Source organism: Podarcis pityusensis (assembly GCF_964106645.2).
Source record: "Podarcis pityusensis genome assembly, chromosome: 2".
Classification (NCBI taxonomy): Eukaryota; Metazoa; Chordata; class Lepidosauria; order Squamata; family Lacertidae; genus Podarcis; species Podarcis pityusensis.
In genome coordinates this window covers 115,338,438-115,359,424 of record NC_138029.1, presented here as the reverse complement: position 1 = coordinate 115,359,424, position 20,987 = coordinate 115,338,438, and the positions used below count along the sequence as shown (strand labels likewise).

Sequence of the window (20,987 nt, the reverse complement as noted above, 5' to 3'; positions counted from 1 at the left end):
TGCTAACATCCCAGAGATGGCTTTCTTTGCTGCAGCCCCTACATTGTGGAATCCCCTCCCCTGAGACTGATGCATATTTATTTCATTTATATTCCACCCCTTCGCCCAAGCTCAAGGTAGCATGCATGGCTCTCCACACCCTCAACTGAGTCCCCACAGCGGCCTTGCGAGGTAGGCTACCTGGGGGGTTGCCCTGTGAACTTTGTGGTGGACTGCGGGTTCGAATCCTGGCCTCTCAGGTCACTGCACTCAGAAGCAGAAATATGAATTCCCCCCCCAGAAATTGTTCAGCAACTGAACCCACGCTTAACGGTTTAATTTCCTGAGCCAGGAATGTTTACTTATGTTAAATCACTATGTACTTTTAACATGGGCTTTTTCTCCTCTGGAAGTAGCTCTCATATGATTGGCTGACTGTGAGTCACATGAGAGAGGCATTCCATTCTGTTGTGACTGTTATTCCAGTAACTGTCGTTTTTTGTTTTGTTTTTTTTAAAAACTACTTTCTCTCTGTGTATGTGAGAGGGGCTGGATGCTGAGAGAGGTTATGTTGTGTCACTGATCTGTCTGATGTGAAACAGAGGAAGATCCCAAAACATTTAATAGGGAGAAACCTGTGCAGGAACTCTCTGAAAGGAACAAAGAGAATACTGCTGAGGTGAAAGTTAAACTCTGATTCAAGTCTCAACAGTTATGTTCTTAAGTCTAAGTAAGAAGACTTCAGTCTACAATTCAAGTGGGAACATACCCATGTTTGAATAGGCATGAGATTGTAAATATATTCTCATATGTTCATGAAAGCAAAGTTCTTCTGAATATTCTGGACAGAAAGAAGCTATCAATCACCTAGAAGTTATTTAGCTTCTTAGATGTAAGCTACTCTGTTAATTTGGATATCATCAAAATTTGTGGAATCCCCTCCCCTGACAGTGATGCATATTTATTTGTTTGTTTTATATCCTATCTCTATTTATCTCCCTGCGATCATGGGGTTCCTAGGAGGAACGGGTGTGTGCAGTATATGTGGCTGCTGTTTTTCTGAGTCTGAAATGAAACACAAGCAATAGGAAGCAAAACCTTTAATAAAATTAAACATTTCAACCACATGAAATACACCCCAATGTCTGCTGATGAATATAAAAGCTGAAGTGCTCCTTAGAAATCTATAGATGGAAGTGCCTAATCCTTAACTTCCAATTATACTAGGGGGCATATTTGTATAAATGGAAATGTCTCACCACCCCCTAGAATTTGCTTTGTCCTCTCACTATAACTTTAATTTAGCAGGCTCTTCATTTCCAGAGGGGACACTGATACAGAAAACCACCTCAGTGACTCTGGAAGAAGACTGGCTTTTCAGTTTTTGCATTTCAGGATCTGCCTCAAGAGATTAATGTTCTTTCCAAGGAGAAGCCAGATTTGCAGATGAGCAATTGGCTGGTACTTGTGTCAGTCATGATACACCTTCCCATTTTCAGGCCGGTGACATGGACGGTAACGACTGGGTGACTCTTGTGTCAGTTAGGACACCAACCTGTTGGCCCTCCCTACTCACTACACGAGTAGTGCAGGAGCTAAGCAAGCAAGCAAGCAAAATAATAATAATAATAAATAAAAAAAAACCTGTTTTGATGTACGTCTTCTGTCTGTGCTGTCCTCCCTTAGTCAGAGAGGGTCAGGTGGGCTTTACGGGGCACCCAAAACAAGGGCAGGAGGGTCTCTCCTGAGAAGGGGGCTGCTGAGAATGTGTAGAGGAGGGCTGCTCTATCTGCATCGTAAAAGGACACCCGTCCCCCTTCACAGTTCAGGGTCACTCGGATCCTCTCAGGCTCCTTGCTCAGGGTCATAGCAGCGTGGGAGGAGGCCTTGTATTCTCCTGCCCACTTCCCCAGACCCCAGACCCCTTCCTCAGGACCAAACGTGATCTGACCCTTCCTCTTCACAGACTTCCTGGCCACCCCCACAGCCCAGCCCCCCTCACTCCCCACAACGACCTCCCAGAAATGTCTTCCGCCTGTGAACCCCTCGCTTCCCAGGACATAGGGATGCTTGTCGAATCTCTCGCAATTGTTGGGCAGATCTTGTTCCTCATCTCCAAATCTCACTCTCTTACGATCCTCAGACAGGATGAGGTGGGGATGGGCTGTGTCTGGATCCAGAGTTACGTTTTCTGTGGAAGCAGATGAGGAAAGGGAAGAGAGACAGGCTTATGTCTCGACACGTGACAGGAACAGCATTTCCTCCCAAATCAACAGGGCTTCTAAGCACTGCATTTGGAAACGAGATGCTTAAAAAATAACAATTCACATTTACATTAGGCTTTTTAGTTCTTCAAAGCACTTCACATGTGCTATTTACAGTGGTACCTCGGGTTCAGAACTTAATTCATACTGGAGGTCCATTCTTAAACTGAAACTGTTCTTAACCTGAGGTACCACTTTAGCTAATGGGGCCTCCCACTGCCGCCACACGATTTCTGTTCTCATCCTGAGGCAAAGTTCTTAACCCGAGGTACTTTTTCTGGGTTAGTGGAGTCTGTAACCTGAAGCGTCTGTAACCTGAGGTACCACTGTAGTTATAAACCTTACAAAGGCCCTTAAGGCAAATCCGTATTATTACCCCCATTTTTCAGATAGGAGGACTGAGGGTGACCCAAGGCAGCTTGTCTAAGGCCAATCGGGGAGTAGGTGGCAAAGGGGAGATTCAAAGCAGCGAGTCCCTGATTCGTAGCTCAATCTTTTCAGCCAACGTTCCAACAAAGACCTCGCTTGAAACCTCAGGAAAAACTGGCAACGAAAGATATCCTCCTTGTGAGTACGACCCAAATTTCAACTATTCATGTAAAATACTTTCTAACCTGCCATTTGAGGCAGTTCACAAAAAAACACAACAGAGCTATTTCTGTGCTTTCTCACTTATGAAAATGTGGGATGGTGGATTACTTAGGCTCTCTCGACACTCCCCAAGTGAAGTGGCCAGTCTGAATCTCCGAAAGCTCCTGTTTGGGTGACTAGCCCCCAGGTTATGTGGCTGGGCCTGGGCATTTTATTGCCAAAATCCAGTTCTGGAGGGACTTGCGCTTGGGGAGCAAGTCTTGACACTTCCCTTTTCTGCACCTTTTCCAGCTGTTGGAATATCTCTTTTGTTAGTGCCCAGCACTAGACCAGGCTGAACTTCTGCCTCCACATGCAGCAATTTCTCCCCCATGTTGACTTCAATGTCTAAAATCCTTGGTAGAGGACAAGGATCCTGAGATCATGTTAAGGGTAGCCAAATTCTGTGCGATTGCCATAAAACTTAGGGAACAAGATGTGTTATCATAATGCTTAAGGTTTTAAATGATAATTTCAGGTTATACAGTGGTACCTCGGGTTACATACGCTTCAGGTTAAATATGCTTCAGGTTACACACTCTGCTAACCCAGAAATAGTACCTCGGGTTAAGAACTTTCCTTCAGGATGAGAAATCGCGGCGGCAGCGGGAGACCCCATTAGCTAAAGCGGTGCTTCAGGTTAAGAAGTTTCAGGTTAAGAACGGACCTCCGGAATGAATTAAGTACTTAACCTGAGGTACCACTGTATGTTAGTGACTTAGTTTTAATTCATATATTTCTTAACGGTTGCTATATCTGTATTGTCCCTGTAATACCTAATTGCAAATTCAAATGTATCCCTATCGTGTTTTATGACTTCCTTGATACAGTGGTACCTCAGGTTACATACGCTTCAGGTTACAGATTCCGCTAACCCAGAAATAGTGCTTCAGGTTAAGAACTTTGCTTCAGGATGAGAACAGAAATCGTGCTCCAGCGGCACGGCAGCAGCAGGAGGCCCCATTAGCTAAAGTGGTGCTTCAGGTTAAGAACAGTTTCAGGTTAAGAACAGACCTCTGGCCAAAATGTATAAAACATGCAATAAGTGTTGGAAATGTAAAGAAAAAGAAGGTACTTTCTATCATATGTGGTGGGAGTGCAAAAAGGTGAAAGACTTCTGGGAAATGATATACAATGAATTGAAAAAGATGTTGAAATATACGTTCGTTAAAAAACCAGAAGCCTTTCAATTAGGAATGGTAGGAAACGAAATCAATAAGAGAGACTGTAAACTGTTTCAATATGCAGCAAGGATACTTTTGGCCCAAAGATGGAAACAGGAAGAAATTCCAACAGTGGAAGAATGGAGAAGGAAATTGACCGAATATGCAGAATTGGATAAATTAACTGGGAAGATTCGATACCAGAAAGACCAAAAGTTTATCGAGGACTGGGGAAAATTTACAGAATATCTGAAAAATATATGTGATGCACAGACAACGCTTGTTGGTTTTGAAGAGACTCTGTGAAATAGTAAGAAATACTGCAAAAAAGAGAGTAAGAGGAAAAGGAGTGGGGAAAGGCAATATCATGTTTAGAAATGCGTCAATAAATAGAAATTTTTCGAAAGATTGACAGAGAAACTGAGCGAAGTCAAAAATTGAAGCATGAGTGTAAAATAATTTGTTGACTGTATAAAACTTGTTTGGAAAATGAATAAAAATTATTTTTTTTTAAAAAAAGAACAGTTTCAGGTTAAGTACGGACCTCCGGAACGAATTAAGTACTTAACCCAAGGTACCACTGTATTGTGTGTGGGCTGGAACTGGTCTGTGACCGAAATAATAAAATTCATTCATCCCCCATGTTGGGAGATTGGGGGTGTGGGCAGGGGAGGGTTAATGCAGCCAGAAGTGTTGCTGGAGAGACTGCCTTCATAGTCCTGGCAAAGTAGCTGCATTCATGGTTTTTCTTAGAGACCAGGCTAAATGATTATGGAATACCTGGAAGAACTTGAGAGAGGGAATGTTTCCCCGGCACATGATAATGTCATCCCAATGTCTGGGCATGAAGAGCTTGAGTGAGAGACAGAAAGACCTAAATTTGTATTAAGAAACCGGAGGCCTTCTTATTGGGATTGGTAGGAAATGAGATAAGTAAGAAAGACTGTAAACTTTTTCAATACGCAGTTACAGCAGCGAGAATACTTCTGGCCCAAAAATGGAAACAGGAAGAGTTACCGACGGTGGAAGAATGGAGACTGAAATTGACTGATTATGCAGAATTGGACAAACTAACAGGGAAGATTCGGTATCAACGAGACCAAAAGTTCATCGAGGACTGGGGAAGATTTACAGATTATCTGAAAGGCATATGTGATGAACAGATAACGTTTGTTGGTTTTCAAGAGACTCTGTGAAAAACAGAGGAATATTGTTAAAAAGAAAATAAGAGGAGGGAAGGAGATATCTAAAGGCAATACTAAGTTAAGAAATGCGTTAATAATATTGATGCAAACGAAAGATCGGCAGAGGAGCTGAGGGAAGTCAAAAAAAGAGATGAATGTGTGATAAAATGTGAATTGATTGTATAAAAAATGTTTTTTTTTTCTTTTGTGGAAAATGAATAAAAATATTATTGAAAAATGAAAAGGAAAAAAAAAGAAAGACCTGAATTTGGGCTGTGTAAATTTACTGCATTTTGAGATCCTTGCTGCCTCTTCCTGGAGGTCTGATGCAGACTTCGCTGCTGGAGAATTTAAGAAGTGAACCTATGCTCAACCCGTGTATGTAAATGAATTTAAAGGCCTCCATTGAGTTAAGAAGGAAACCATTTGACCGAACTGTGCAAAAACGCTTGTGAAGGATAAATCCTTGGAACTACTCTTTCCCACAGTGATGTGGGGTGATTGTGCCACACCCCAGTTAAAATATATAGGTTCTTCTGAACAGTGAAAAGCCTGCGAAGGCAGACAGGGAGCACATTTTGGGAACAGAGCCCCACTCTGTCCAGTGGCTTCATCTTTTGAGAGGCGGATCTCATCTCCTCTGGAAATATGGGCCACCATCAGACCCCAAAATAACATACCTTGCTGCAGCTGAAATCCAGATCCCAGAGTGTCTGTGGAAGGAAAAAAGAACACTGTCATCCTCACAACGAATCTGGGAAAAACACCACAATATTGCAGCATGCTATAAGTGAGGGCAAGGATGATGTGTTGGTGCCAAGGTTCAGCCCTTTTGTTGTTGTTATTGTTTAGCTGTTTAGTCGTGTCCGACTCCTTGTGACCCCATGGACCAGAGCATGCCAGGCACTCCTGTCTTCCACTGCCTCCCGCAGCTTGGTCAAACTCATGCTGGTAGCTTCGAGAACACTGTCCAACCATCTCGTCCTCTGTCGTCCCCTTCTCCTTGTGCCCTCCATCTTTCCCAACATCAGGGTCTTTTCCAGTGAGTCTTCTTTTCTCATGAGGTGGCCAAAGTATTGGAGCCTCAGCTTCACGATCTGTCCTTCCAGTGAGCACTCAGGGCTGATTTCCTTCAGAATGGTTTGATCTTCTTGCAGTCCATGGGACTCTCAAGAGTCTCCTCCAGCACCATAATTCAAAAGCATCAATTCTTCAGAGATCAGCCTTCTTTATGGTCCAGCTCTCACTTCCATACATCACAACTGGGAAAACCATAGCTTTAACTATACGGACCTTTACATCACATTTTCTCAAAGAGCAGGCCCTTCACCCAGAAAGCCCCCCCCCCCCCAATCTCCAGCATCCATGAGGAGCCTTCAGATTCGGCAAGCCAGGCCTAGAGGCCTCAACACCAGTTGCTCTTTTACAATCCCCCACCACCAAGGTCATAATAAAAGAGGGGGCAGAAAATCCAAAAGAAGCGACAGGGTTCCACTGCCCAGCTACCAACAGACTCACAGAAGTGTATATTTGGAAGGGACCTCAAGAAATCATCTAGTCCAACCCCCTAAAATGCAGGAATCCTGCCTACAGCCATCCCTGGGTGGGCTCGAACCACCCACCTTCTGGTTAACAGCCGGACACACTGACTCATCGCACCACCTGAGATTTGTGCTTGGGAAATGTGAGACTTACTTGGGAAAAGTGCGAGATTATGTCTCAGCAGATCCAAAGCCTGGATGAGGCCTTGGGAAAGGACACAGCCTCCAGCTCATAAGCAAAGGGGCTAATAATAATAAATAATAATAATATTTTTTTATTTATACCCCACCCTTCCCAGTTCAAACACCGGGCTCAGGGCGGCTAACAACAAATTGAAAACACTTAATTGTAAAAGCAGTATAAAATACAATATAAAAACATGAATAACAATAAAATTCAAAATTCAGAGATCAATTTAGGGGAAATAAGCAATTAGATAATCCCCAGGGCTAGCTGGCTGAATTGGTCCTACTTGGGCCAGCGAGGAGGCTAGGGGAGAATTAGCTGTGGGATCTCAGAGCGGGTAATCTTCATAAAAAGGGAGAGGGAGGGAAGGGAAATAAAAGATCAGGCTGAATTCAGGCTAAGTGATTTGAGAAGTCCCCTTTTCGGTTGGGAAATAAAGTCAGGCCTCCATGCAGAGTGGATGAGGTGCATTTGCTGTTTTCTAGAGATGTTTGCTGCCGTTGGGAGGATGGGCTGTTCTTTAGCAGTGCCCACTGCTTGTGGTGGGTGGCGGGATGCGGGTTAAACCACAGAGCCTAGGGCTTGCCGATCAGAAGGTCGGCGGTTCAAATTCCTGCAACGGGGTGAGCTCCCATTGCCCGGTCCCTGCTCCTGCCAACCTAGCAGTTCAAAAACACGTCAAAGTGCAAGTAGATAAATAGGTACCGCTCCGGCGGGAAGGTAAACGGTGTTTCCGTGCGCTGCTCTGGTTTGCCAGAAGCAGCTTAGTCATGCTGGCCACGTGACCCGGAAGCTGTACGCCGGCTCCCAGTAAAGCGAGATGAGCGCCGCAACCCCAGAGTTGGCCACGACTGGACCTAATGGTCAGGGGTCCCTTTACCTTTACTGCTTGTGGCAGGGAATGGCCATGGCTTCGTAGAAGAGCACCAGCTTTACACAAAAATGGTCTCAGCTTCAACGCCTGGAATCTCCAGATAGGGATGGGAGAAACTCCTGCCTGGAATCCTGGAGTGGCTGCCAGCCAGTGTAGACAATACTGAGTGAGATGGAGCAGTGGCCTGACTCAACCTGAGGCAGGTTCCTTTGCTGATTCACTCCCTGCTCCTATCCTTAAGCAAAGGCAGATGCCGAAGCACTAATAGGTATAAATGAGCAGATTCCATTTTGGAGGAGGGAGCTTTGACCAGAGCCTTTTTCCATAATGGAAGATAATTGCCTTTTCTTTTCACACTCAGCTCTTCCATTTTCCTGACACTGCTAATATGACAAGCAACCTGGAGCCTTTTATGAACATTTTTTCTTATCCCCCCCCAAAATTTTTTATTTAGATATACATTTACACAATACACATACATAACACACTACCTTATTTTCATAACATAAAACATACCTACATTACTCTATATAATACCTACCTATACTGTACATATCGACATACCTACACACCTACCCCACACAGACACCCACCAGGTGACTTGACCTCCAGCCGTTCTTGTTACGCTACTTTATTTTTCCAACTAACTTAAACACGTTTCATTATTTCTTTAATCTCTTCTATCTTGACTTCATTTGCCTTTCACTCTAATCATTTTCTGGATTCACTCAATATCTGTCAGAAATTCTACTTTTCCCACATAAATTTTGATGCATTCCTTAAAGATAGCCCACTCCTTATTCACTTTTTGTACCATATCTCCTCTTATCCTCCCTGTTAGTTCAGCAATATGGAAGTATTCCATCCTTTTAGATAAGCAGTCTGTTTTGAACATTTTTTCTTAAATTCTTGGTACCTCTGAACTGCTTCATGACACCCTCCAGAAAGGGATTTATATCGCCGAAGTCCCAGATCCTCCACTTCAGGGCAGGAGGAAAAGCCATAGGGGGATCCTCAAACTTCTCCTGATACCTAGGGGAGAAGAACAAGGTCAACTCACCATCCCTCTAACGCAATGAGCTTTCTGAAAAGCCAGGTGCCTCATCTTGATGTCAGCAAATCTCCACATCATGGTGAGCCGAGATCAGGGTTTTTAGCACATGATGAAAAGCAGCGTGCAGGTGGCTTGCAGATCTACAGTGGAACCTTGGTTTCCGAACGTAATCCGTTCTGGGAGTCTGTTTGACTCCTGAAACAGTTCAGGAACCAAGGCGTGGCTTCCGATTGGCTGCAGGAGCTTCCTACACCCAATCAGAAGCTGCACCAGACGTTTGGCTTCCAAAAAACGTTCGAAAACCAGAACAGTCACTTTCGGTTTTTGATCGTTTGGTAGCCAAGGTTCCACTATAGTGTACAAATTATGATGCAGCCCCAAAGGCAAGGACTTATTATATATAGAAGCAAAAGGATTATGCTACAATGTAAAAATAGATGTTATTTCATTTTTTGGAAGTGAATGAAACATAGGGTCTTTAGACACCGAGGACTAGAATCTTTTAACGTGAACCATTTTAAAAGAGAGAATGGGGGAGGAATAACAGTTTTTCAACAAGTGCAATGAGTTTTCCGACCAACCTGAAGTGCTTTTTGTGTGCTTACCTCCACAAGAAGCTTCCAATGTCCTGGAAGGAAAGAAGAGATTGAATTCAGTGGAGGCAATTCAGAGTGACAGAAGGAGGGAGAGAAAGACAGGGTGGGAAAAGGGAGAGGATTATTCTCTCAATACTTTTATACTGATTATGAGCTGGCCCAGGAAGACGGACCCTTCTGCTTTTTCATTAACCTCTAAACATCAACCTTCAAGATGAGAAGGATGCCAAGTGATGGAAAGCCCATCCCATCTGTGAACTGGCAAGCAAGGGCCCTCGGACTCAGCATCCCACAAACAGCTAGTTAGGAAGCTCAGAAGCAGGACCAGGCCTGACCTGCAGGAGTTCACTCGCTGGTTCCTGAAGTTTCTCCTCCACCTCCTGGATGAGGCTTTCAAGAGAGGAGAGTTCCCTGGAGAGTCTGGCCAGGTGCTCCTCCCTTTTCTTGGCGATCTCCTTCTCCACCTCTGCCATCTGTAATAGAAGACGCTTTTCTTGTTCTTCCAAAAACCGGTGTAGACGTCTGAACTCAGCCACTGTCTTTTCCATCTCTGCTTCCATTTGATTCTGCAAGAAGTAGGCCAACAGCGGGACTGAATATAGCCTGACTTTGCAGCCTCAGGTCAGTTAAGAGAATTCCCTTAAAAGGGCTCTTTTGACATTTTGGAGACATCACATCAATGTTCACAAAACCTTGCATATACCCACCCACCACTTTGGAATGCTCTTTTGTGAACTTTTTTTTGGTGGGAGTTCTGGACACTCCAAATACAGTGGTACCTCGGGTTAAGTACTTAATTCGTTCCGGAGGTCCGTACTTAACCTGAAACTGTTCTTAACCTGAAGCACCACTTTAGCTAATGGGGCCTCCTGCTGCTGCGCCGCAGCAGCACGATTTCTGTTCTCATCCTGAAGCAAAGTTCTTAACCTGAAGCACTATTCCTGGGTTAGCAGAGTCTGTAACCTGAAGCGTATGTAACCTGAAGCATATGTAACCTGAAGCGTATGTAACCCGAGGTACCACTGTAGTAGAAAAACATATATTTCTGCATTTCATTTTTCCAGATATTGATTCTTGGTTACAGGTCTGTTGTAGAACTGATGGTGGTTTGGATACCTCATAATTTGTTGGAAGCCATCCAGAGTGGCTGGGGCAACCCAGATTATCGGGGGAGGGGGTGTGTGCTGTCCTCTTCCATGTCTACGTTTTTATAACATAAGATGGGGGTCTGTAGTAGAAGGAACTCTTGAAGTGATTAGTCTGGTGTCTGTTTAGTTAATATCCCCAGCCCAGCCTGCTAAGCATTCTTTTTACATGTTTAAGGAGTTGGTGAAGTACAGGTACCATGCTACCATGAAAACAACTAGCTAGTGCAGGTGGGAAGTCAGGAGATGTCTGCCTTGCTTTCTGTGCTGAAACTAAAGCTACGAATCTGGGGTCCCCTTTGAAACTTAAGAGGGGAGCAAGATCCATTGGTGCTGTGACCATGAGCCCTTCTATCTTATGCTCAGCCTAAAGGTAAAGGGACCCCTGACCGTTAGGTCCAGTCGCGGACGACTCTGGGGTTGCGGCACTCATCTCGCTTTATTGGCCGAGGGAGCCAGTGTACAGCTTCCGGGTCATGTGCCCAGCATGACTAAGCCGCTTCTGGCGATCCAGAGCAGCGCACGGAAACGCCGTCTACCTTCCCGCCGGAGCGGTACCTATTTATCTACTTGAACTTTGAGGTGCTTTCGAACTGCTAGGTTGGCAGGAGCTGGGACTGAGCAACGGGAGCTCACCCCGTCGCGGGGATTCGAACCACCGACCTTCTGATCGGCAAGTCCTAGGCTCTGTGGTTTAAGCCACAGCGCCACCCGCATCCCATTATGCTCAGCCTACAGATGTGTAAATAAAACCATGTATCACAAATACCAAGGGGGGAGGAATCAAACTGAACCGGAGGGAAGTGCTTTCACCGCTCAGAGAGTGGGGTGCTTGTAACAATACTTTTGGGCTTCCCAGGAATGTTGACACTTACGAGCAGGTCTTGGCTTTCCTCTTCAGCGTCCATTTTAAATGCCACGATCTTCTCCCTCTCCTTCCTCAGATGGCCTAAGAACCTACAGATCTGGTTCTGAAGACAAAACAAAATTCCAGTCTGGTTCTATTTTCTTTTCCTGCTGGGTTTTAGGATGCATGCAAGAGGGAAGTTGAACAATATGGCTGTCCTGCATTCCAGGGTCTTTTGTGGAGATTCCCACTTATTTATCCCAGTGGATTGAATAAGACAACCAAATCCAATATGGGTTTAACATAACTCCCTCCATCCCCTTGAGAGACTGGTTCAGACCAACTCAAGTTCCAGGTTTTGAAGAGCTGTTCGACATTAGAGCAGAGAATAATAATATAATAATAATTTATTATTTATACCCCGCCCATCTGGTTGGGTTTCCCCAGCCACTCTGGGCGGCTTCTAACAAAACACTAAAATACAATAAATACTATAACCTGTGTGTGTTTGTGTTTTGGGGGGTCTTTCTCCTTGGATGAAAGCAGAAACATTTACAAATTGAATCATAATAGATTATAAACATTTCCCACAATTTTTGCTCTCTCGTGTCACCCAGCCCTGCCCTCCCCCATCAAGACCCATTGCCGTTTCCTACCATGTACTCCTGGGACGCCTCCTCTAGAGGAACCACCTCGTGGCTTTTGTGCTCCTTGGATCTTTCACACACCAGACAGATGGGGCTTTGGTCCTCCTTGCAGAAGAGCTTCAGGGGCTCCTGGTGCTTCTCGCAGACTCTTTCCTTTCCCTCCGCCCGCTTTCTTCCACAGAAATCCCCACGGAGCATCTTGGCTTTTTCTGCAACATTTGCCAGCGACCGATTGGGGATGAGGTTCCTCTGCTGAACTGTTTTCCTGCACTCAGGGCAGGAAGCCTCTCCTTCGGATTTCCCCCAATATTGGATCAGGCAGGCTCGGCAGAAGTTGTGCCCGCACTCCGGGATGATCACTGGATCCTTGAAATACTCCAGGCAGATGGAGCAAGTGGCTTCCTCGAAGAGATTTTGCACGGGACCCCCAGAAGCAGCCATGGCTGCAGCTTCGCCTGGAAGAAAGTTGCTTTCGCTTTCTTTCTTTGTCTGCCAGCAACTGGGCGTGTTTCCTTTGCAGGAAGGAGGTGACGCAAGATCTTTCCTGAGTCTCTAACAATGGGTTTTTTTTAAAAACAACAACAACAGGGAAATCGTTCGTGGCTGGCTGTTCATTTAGGCAGGCATTTTCCGATGACAGCTGGAGACAAGTGAATTTTTTGTATTGTTATGAACTTCACAACATCCTCAAATCGCACTGAAAGTCAGTGAATCAATCTGAGCCTCTTAAGCTCCTCCCATCTGTATGCTCCGCGCGCGCGCGCGCGCACACACACACACACACACACACACACACACACACGGAGAGAGTATACATTGAAAGCAGCATGATTAGCAGGCAACTAAAATATCCTCTTAAAGATGTCAAAAGAAAACATTGCAAAGGTCGATTACAGAGCGTACTTAATGCAGCAAAGTTAACGCAAAAATTAAACATTTCAAAAGAAAGCATTACTAAAGGAAGTCAAATATGAAATGCACATTTAAAGCAGCATGATTAGCAATAAAATAAAATATTACTCTAGAACATACCTGCCGCTGTTGCTGCCAATCCTGCCCATAGGGGTTCCTGGCGGGCAGTGGCTGTGGAAGCTCAGGCTAAACAACCTGAGACTGCACTAAGACATCCAAGATCCCTGCCCTTGTAGAGTTGGGAGGGATCCTGAGGGTCATCTAGTCCAACCCCCTGTAGTGCAGGAATATCAACTAAAGCATCCAGGACTCCCGGGCCAGGTGGGAAAAGGCCTGCAAGACAGGGAACAGCAGGTTTTCCAGGACTCACAGCCAAGGTGGTCTCTTGAGGAACAGGGTGCCTCTGAGCATGCGCTCAGCCTAGGAATTTGTGATCAGCACCAGAGCCAAGCTCAAGAGATGCACACATTAATTCACGCCTGGTGTCCTTACTCCAGCAGCTTTTGCAGTGATGGCGAACTCTTGAGTTGTTGCTGTGTTAAGACAGTTGACAGCTGGAAACCGCAGGTGATATTCTGCAGTCACTGGAGATCTGTCAGTAGATCTACCTTCGACCCAGCCCTGCCATAAGCATCTTGTGGGAATGTTCAGGGTGGCAGGAGAGGATATATTGTTTATTACTGGTAGTATCCTTCCTAACATGTGCTAGCAAGTTCCTTTACTTAGCAGAGTGCTTTCCACTTTACACAGCAGAAAACTAGTTGCAAACATGTGTGAGTTTCTTAAGACAATACGCAATTCAATCTGGCTTGTCCAGATTGAAATGTGTTCTAATATTTTCCTGGTAAGACCCCTTGAATCCCTCCTAAAAGAATAAAGACACCACAGTCTTATTCATAAACAATAAAAAGAAAGTTTACTCACGATCAGGCAGAGCACAGTGTGATCTCTGAAGGCAGGCTTTAGGCTTAAAGTTACAAACATATAGAAACAGGTCTACCCCATATGTGGGTTGACCTAGTGACTGCAGTTAGCAGTCTGGGAAGTTCGCAGGATGAAAGGAAGATGGAAAGAGAGAGAGTGGCAGCATGCCTTGTCCTTTTACGAGGTCTGGAAAGGTCACGCCCACCCACTAGTCACATGCAAGGAAGGATGCTCCAGACCAGGAGGAACAGGAAGTTTGGACTGGCTGGACCGAACATTCCCTTGCATGTCCACTCTAGCAAAACAAGGAATGTTGTACTTGACTGCTCTCAGTGGATTACATCCCACTCATCTTGATGAGCTCCTCTTACCAAATGCTTTCCACTTGCGTTAAAACACTGCTCATAGTTTGTTGATTCAATGGTGATAGAATCATGGAGGTGGAAGGAACATCAGCAGTCATCTTATCAATGAGGGATCTTTATGGTATGGATGATGTATTCCCTGTCAGGAGCTCGTCCTACTCTCTAGTAGGACCCTGGCAGACACATGCCCGACTGGCATGTTCCCTCCCTCCTGGTCTTTCGTTCGGGAGCTTCAAAAGCTTTCTTCTGCCTGGACATCACAGCGACCGATGGCAACAGACATCGGTACACTTAGGGATCCGCAGAGTCTTCACAGCTTGCGTGACAGACCTCAGCAACTCAGCATTTTGGCTAATCTACTTTATTTACATATAGGAGCACTGCAACATGGCTCCCTCTCTCTCTAGCATCGGGCAGCAAAGAGAAAAAGAACAAAGGACAATAGTCCCACTTCACGGAACACAGTAACACAAACATCCTGTCTCCGTCACTTCCCACTTTGTGGAGTCAAAACATACACCGTCATGTGATAGACAAAAATCCCATGACTGCAATCACGGAGCAGGAATTCTCACATCCCCCCCCCCAGCAAAATAAAATAAAATAAGGAAAGTATTGCTTTTTTCTCCCTCTTCATAGAGAACAGCTAGTTTGGGAAAGGTGGTTGGCCAAAAGTTGAGGTAACACAAATCCCATTTAGGGACTTGAAGCCCCTCTCCTCACACTTCCTGTCGAGTGGGAAGGTCTGAGGGATTTGTGGTACATTCAAGTGAAGGCCTCTCTCCATGCCAGCCAACGCTGCCTTGTCAGCATTCCTGATAGCAAGGGACTGTGGGTTTTTCTGCGAGGCCTGGGTAAGTCAGCACCTCTCCACTGAGCCTGTCTTACCTCACTGGGTTGCTGTGAGGATTACATGGGATCTCATACCTTGCCTATGTCACTGCAGTTCCTGGAGGCAGGATTATGTGGTGTATGAGGCTGTTACACTTTTCTTTTTTTATATTTTTATTAAAGATTTCTTAGTGTACAGAAACACGTGCATTGTCTCATTTTTCAGGTTGTGTTTTCTACCATTCTGTTTCATTTGATGTGAGACAAGTTAGTGTTACACACAATGTTAGGTTAGAAGAAAGGAGGGGGAGAGGGGTGTCGTAAATAACTGAAGGGGTCCCACAAAATAAGTCCAAGTTCCTTTATCAGAATTGGACTCTCTGAAGAGAGCAGAAATTGAGGTTCTTCTCTGTCGGGATGTGAAGAACAGAGACCAGACCAGAATAATTAAAGCAAAGCGGCTGTAAGCCTGATCTTTTATTAAAAGAATGACTGTTGGCAACAGGGTTCCCAGTCACGTAGCAGGCGATGGAGGAGAATTCAGAACAAAAGAAAACTATTACATTTATACCTTTGATTTTCAATACAGAACAATGAGAAGTTAGAAAAAACAGAAGACGTCAGACGAGGCGCTGTCTAAGGAGGCTGTCAGCTACTGTATTTTTCACTCCATAAGACACACTTTTTTCCTCCTTAAAAGTAAGAGGAAATGTCTGTGCGTCTTATGGAGCGAAAAATGCGGTAATTTATTTGCTCCCCAATGCGTGCATTGGTGAAAGGGAACCCATGCCTTTGGCATGATTAGGCGGCCATTTTTACATAGTACGGATATGTGACAAATTCGGCAATATGTATGCAAATAAATGCAGTATATTGTTACAGCAGTAAGACAGCAGTAAGCTGAGCTTTTAGAGTCAACGATGCAACGAAAGAGAATGTAACGGAAGAGCAGAAGGGGAACATAGTCTACGTACATTTGATACAGTACATTGTGAACCAAATCATATCAGTGTAGCATATAAGGACACATACAATTGAGGGTACAGTAAAATGGTGAGTAAGCATCAGTGTAGCAAACAACGGATACTGGCCCGTTATTATTCTTATAACAGGGGGAATGGTGAGTAGGGTGTTTATGTTTCTATTCTTCTACTTAGTGTATGTGTGGGGTTTTGCGTCAGTGTTCCTTGTGTAGGTTCTCTTACTATTCGCTCGTTGTGTTTCCTTGGTGGCGAGAGGCTGTTACGATTTTTGAGGTGCCAATGACAAAAGAGCAACAGGAAGCAAAATCTTTGATAAAAGAAGAAGAAGAAGAGTTTGGATTTGATATCCCGCTTTATCACTACCTGAACGAGTCTCAAAGCGGCTAACAATCTCCTTTCCCTTACTCCCCCACAACAAACAATCTGTGAGGTGAGTGGGGCCGAGAGACTTCAGAGAAGTGTGACCAGCCCAAGGTCACCCAGCAGCTGCATGTGGAGGAGCGGAGACGCAAACCCGGTTCCCCAGATTACGAGTCTATCACTCTTTTTAAAAATATATATAATTTTTATTAAAAGGCCAATCAAATCACATTAATTCCAAATCAGATTAGTTCCAAATTATACAGCCAAATTTTTTTAAATTTTTGTTGGGGGTACCCATACTTCAAGCTCCGAAAGGGATCCAAACTTCACTCTTGCTGCAGCTGCTTGAATTGAACAGTTCTATCCAGTTCTGTCCAGACAGTCTCTTTGTTATTTTCCTCATCTTCTTGTTGTTATCATATATTCCTTTCTTTGTGATCTCTGATGAGTCTATCGCACTTAACCACTACACCACACTGGGGTTAACACACGAAAAACCCCAAATATGTCCAGACACACAAAAGTACAAGCAGAGGTGCTCTCTAAAAATCTATAGATGGATCTGCCCAACTGTTAGCTGCAGATTACTTCAATGGAAATAATTGTATACATAGATATGTACCACCATCCCCTAGAGTTCCTTAGATCAGCACCATCCTGGCTTCCAGCATCACCTACAAGGCGAACGTGACCATCTTGGGAAGGTTAGTGAAAGACCTAAGCGGACACAGGAATTTCTTTCTTACATCTGAGTTTCATAACCAACCCAGGCCACAGACTCCTGAGGAAACACTGACTGAAGCATGGGACAGGGTCTACAGGCTTTCTGACAGTGCTTCCTAGACACCTGGCCTAAGCAGGACAAGAGGTGAAAGAGCCAGCCAGCCACTGTTCTACAAATATGGCTTCTCCTCTGAGTAACCTCTGAGCTCATTCCTGGGAAGAAGGCAGCACCGTAGGGCGACAGCAGGGGGTTCCCCCGTCTTGTCTGCCTCCACCCTTAGGCAGCCAGGTTTAGATGGCCCTTACTGAACACAGAAAACAAGGGCTGGAGGGTCTCTCCTGAGAAGGAGGCTGCTGAGAACGTGCAGAGGCGGGCTGCTCTATCGGCATCGTAAAAGGCCATCCGCCTCCCTTCACAGTTCAGGGTCACTCGGATCCTCCTGGGTTCGCAACTCAGGGGCAAAACCGTCCGTGAACCGAGACAGGCAGCCCTGTATGCGCCTCCCCACTTCCCCAGATCCCAGACCCCTTCTTCGGGACCAGCAGTGATCACCTGCTTCCTCTTGACAGAACTTTTGGCAACCCCCACAGCCCACCCCTCATCGCTCCCCACGGTGACTTCCCAGAAATGCCTGCCTGCTGTGAACCCCTCACGACCCTCACAAACCTCACGTTTGTGTTTTGGGGGGTCTTTCTCCTTGGATGAAAGCAGAAACATTTACAAATTGAATCATAATAGATTATAAACATTTCCCACAATTTTTGCTCTCTCGTGTCACCCAGCCCTGCCCTCCCCCATCAAGACCCATTGCCGTTTCCTACCATGTACTCCTGGGACGCCTCCTCTAGAGGAACCACCTCGTGGCTTTTGTGCTCCTTGGATCTTTCACACACCAGACAGATGGGGCTTTGGTCCTCCTTGCAGAAGAGCTTCAGGGGCTCCTGGTGCTTCTCGCAGACTCTTTCCTTTCCCTCCGCCCGCTTTCTTCCACAGAAATCCCCACGGAGCATCTTGGCTTTTTCTGCAACATTTGCCAGCGACCGATTGGGGATGAGGTTCCTCTGCTGAACTGTTTTCCTGCACTCAGGGCAGGAAGCCTCTCCTTCGGATTTCCCCCAATATTGGATCAGGCAGGCTCGGCAGAAGTTGTGCCCGCACTCCGGGATGATCACTGGATCCTTGAAATACTCCAGGCAGATGGAGCAAGTGGCTTCCTCGAAGAGATTTTGCACGGGACCCCCAGAAGCAGCCATGGCTGCAGCTTCGCCTGGAAGAAAGTTGCTTTCGCTTTCTTTCTTTGTCTGCCAGCAACTGGGCGTGTTTCCTTTGCAGGAAGGAGGTGACGCAAGATCTTTCCTGAGTCTCTAACAATGGGTTTTTTTTAAAAACAACAACAACAGGGAAATCGTTCGTGGCTGGCTGTTCATTTAGGCAGGCATTTTCCGATGACAGCTGGAGACAAGTGAATTTTTTGTATTGTTATGAACTTCACAACATCCTCAAATCGCACTGAAAGTCAGTGAATCAATCTGAGCCTCTTAAGCTCCTCCCATCTGTATGCTCCGCGCGCGCGCGCGCGCACACACACACACACACACACACACACACACACACACACACACACACACGGAGAGAGTATACATTGAAAGCAGCATGATTAGCAGGCAACTAAAATATCCTCTTAAAGATGTCAAAAGAAAACATTGCAAAGGTCGATTACAGAGCGTACTTAATGCAGCAAAGTTAACGCAAAAATTAAACATTTCAAAAGAAAGCATTACTAAAGGAAGTCAAATATGAAATGCACATTTAAAGCAGCATGATTAGCAATAAAATAAAATATTACTCTAGAACATACCTGCCGCTGTTGCTGCCAATCCTGCCCATAGGGGTTCCTGGCGGGCAGTGGCTGTGGAAGCTCAGGCTAAACAACCTGAGACTGCACTAAGACATCCAAGATCCCTGCCCTTGTAGAGTTGGGAGGGATCCTGAGGGTCATCTAGTCCAACCCCCTGTAGTGCAGGAATATCAACTAAAGCATCCAGGACTCCCGGGCCAGGTGGGAAAAGGCCTGCAAGACAGGGAACAGCAGGTTTTCCAGGACTCACAGCCAAGGTGGTCTCTTGAGGAACAGGGTGCCTCTGAGCATGCGCTCAGCCTAGGAATTTGTGATCAGCACCAGAGCCAAGCTCAAGAGATGCACACATTAATTCACGCCTGGTGTCCTTACTCCAGCAGCTTTTGCAGTGATGGCGAACTCTTGAGTTGTTGCTGTGTTAAGACAGTTGACAGCTGGAAACCGCAGGTGATATTCTGCAGTCACTGGAGATCTGTCAGTAGATCTACCTTCGACCCAGCCCTGCCATAAGCATCTTGTGGGAATGTTCAGGGTGGCAGGAGAGGATATATTGTTTATTACTGGTAGTATCCTTCCTAACATGTGCTAGCAAGTTCCTTTACTTAGCAGAGTGCTTTCCACTTTACACAGCAGAAAACTAGTTGCAAACATGTGTGAGTTTCTTAAGACAATACGCAATTCAATCTGGCTTGTCCAGATTGAAATGTGTTCTAATATTTTCCTGGTAAGACCCCTTGAATCCCTCCTAAAAGAATAAAGACACCACAGTCTTATTCATAAACAATAAAAAGAAAGTTTACTCACGATCAGGCAGAGCACAGTGTGATCTCTGAAGGCAGGCTTTAGGCTTAAAGTTACAAACATATAGAAACAGGTCTACCCCATATGTGGGTTGACCTAGTGACTGCAGTTAGCAGTCTGGGAAGTTCGCAGGATGAAAGGAAGATGGAAAGAGAGAGAGTGGCAGCATGCCTTGTCCTTTTACGAGGTCTGGAAAGGTCACGCCCACCCACTAGTCACATGCAAGGAAGGATGCTCCAGACCAGGAGGAACAGGAAGTTTGGACTGGCTGGACCGAACATTCCCTTGCATGTCCACTCTAGCAAAACAAGGAATGTTGTACTTGACTGCTCTCAGTGGATTACATCCCACTCATCTTGATGAGCTCCTCTTACCAAATGCTTTCCACTTGCGTTAAAACACTGCTCATAGTTTGTTGATTCAATGGTGATAGAATCATGGAGGTGGAAGGAACATCAGCAGTCATCTTATCAATGAGGGATCTTTATGGTATGGATGATGTATTCCCTGTCAGGAGCTCGTCCTACTCTCTAGTAGGACCCTGGCAGACACATGCCCGACTGGCATGTTCCCTCCCTCCTGGTCTTTCGTTCGGGAGCTTCAAAAGCTTTCTTCTGCCTGGACATCACAGCGACCGATGGCAACAGACATCGGTACACTTAGGGATCCGCAGAGTCTTCACAGCTTGCGTGACAGACCTCAGCAACTCAGCATTTTGGCTAATCTACTTTATTTACATATAGGAGCACTGCAACATGGCTCCCTCTCTCTCTAGCATCGGGCAGCAAAGAGAAAAAGAACAAAGGACAATAGTCCCACTTCACGGAACACAGTAACACAAACATCCTGTCTCCGTCACTTCCCACTTTGTGGAGTCAAAACATACACCGTCATGTGATAGACAAAAATCCCATGACTGCAATCACGGAGCAGGAATTCTCACATCCCCCCCCCCAGCAAAATAAAATAAAATAAGGAAAGTATTGCTTTTTTCTCCCTCTTCATAGAGAACAGCTAGTTTGGGAAAGGTGGTTGGCCAAAAGTTGAGGTAACACAAATCCCATTTAGGGACTTGAAGCCCCTCTCCTCACACTTCCTGTCGAGTGGGAAGGTCT

The 20,987-nt window shown here is 45.4% G+C and overlaps 1 protein-coding gene across 1 annotated transcript; it reads right to left on the bottom strand.

The window, feature by feature from the left end:
- Positions 1–1,064: 1,064 nt before the first annotated feature.
- On the bottom strand, positions 1,065–12,887 carry LOC308469812 (zinc finger protein RFP-like). Its single transcript, XM_080992782.1, has 7 exons — positions 12,121–12,887; positions 11,493–11,588; positions 9,808–10,038; positions 9,482–9,504; positions 8,739–8,854; positions 5,901–5,933; positions 1,065–2,170 (listed from the first exon to the last, which is right to left on the bottom strand). The coding sequence occupies exons 1-7, from the start codon at positions 12,550–12,552 to the stop codon at positions 1,662–1,664; spliced, it is 1,440 nt and encodes a 479-aa protein (XP_080848908.1). The 5' UTR covers positions 12,553–12,887; the 3' UTR covers positions 1,065–1,661.
- Between the last annotated feature and the right edge of the window lie 8,100 nt (positions 12,888–20,987).

What these genes read in the sequence shown, in the direction of transcription:
- LOC308469812 (XM_080992782.1), bottom strand. Translation starts at nt 12,552, where the DNA reads ATGGCTGCTTCTGGGGGTCCCGTGCAAAATCTCTTCGAGGAAGCCACT. An exon ending in AGGCGTCCCAGGAGTACATG is followed by an intron (nt 11,589 to 12,120) that starts GTAGGAAACGGC and finishes TTTTGTCTTCAG; the next exon opens with AACCAGATCTGTAGGTTCTT. An exon ending in CAGCGAGTGAACTCCTGCAG is followed by an intron (nt 9,505 to 9,807) that starts GTCAGGCCTGGT and finishes CTTTCCTTCCAG; the next exon opens with GACATTGGAAGCTTCTTGTG.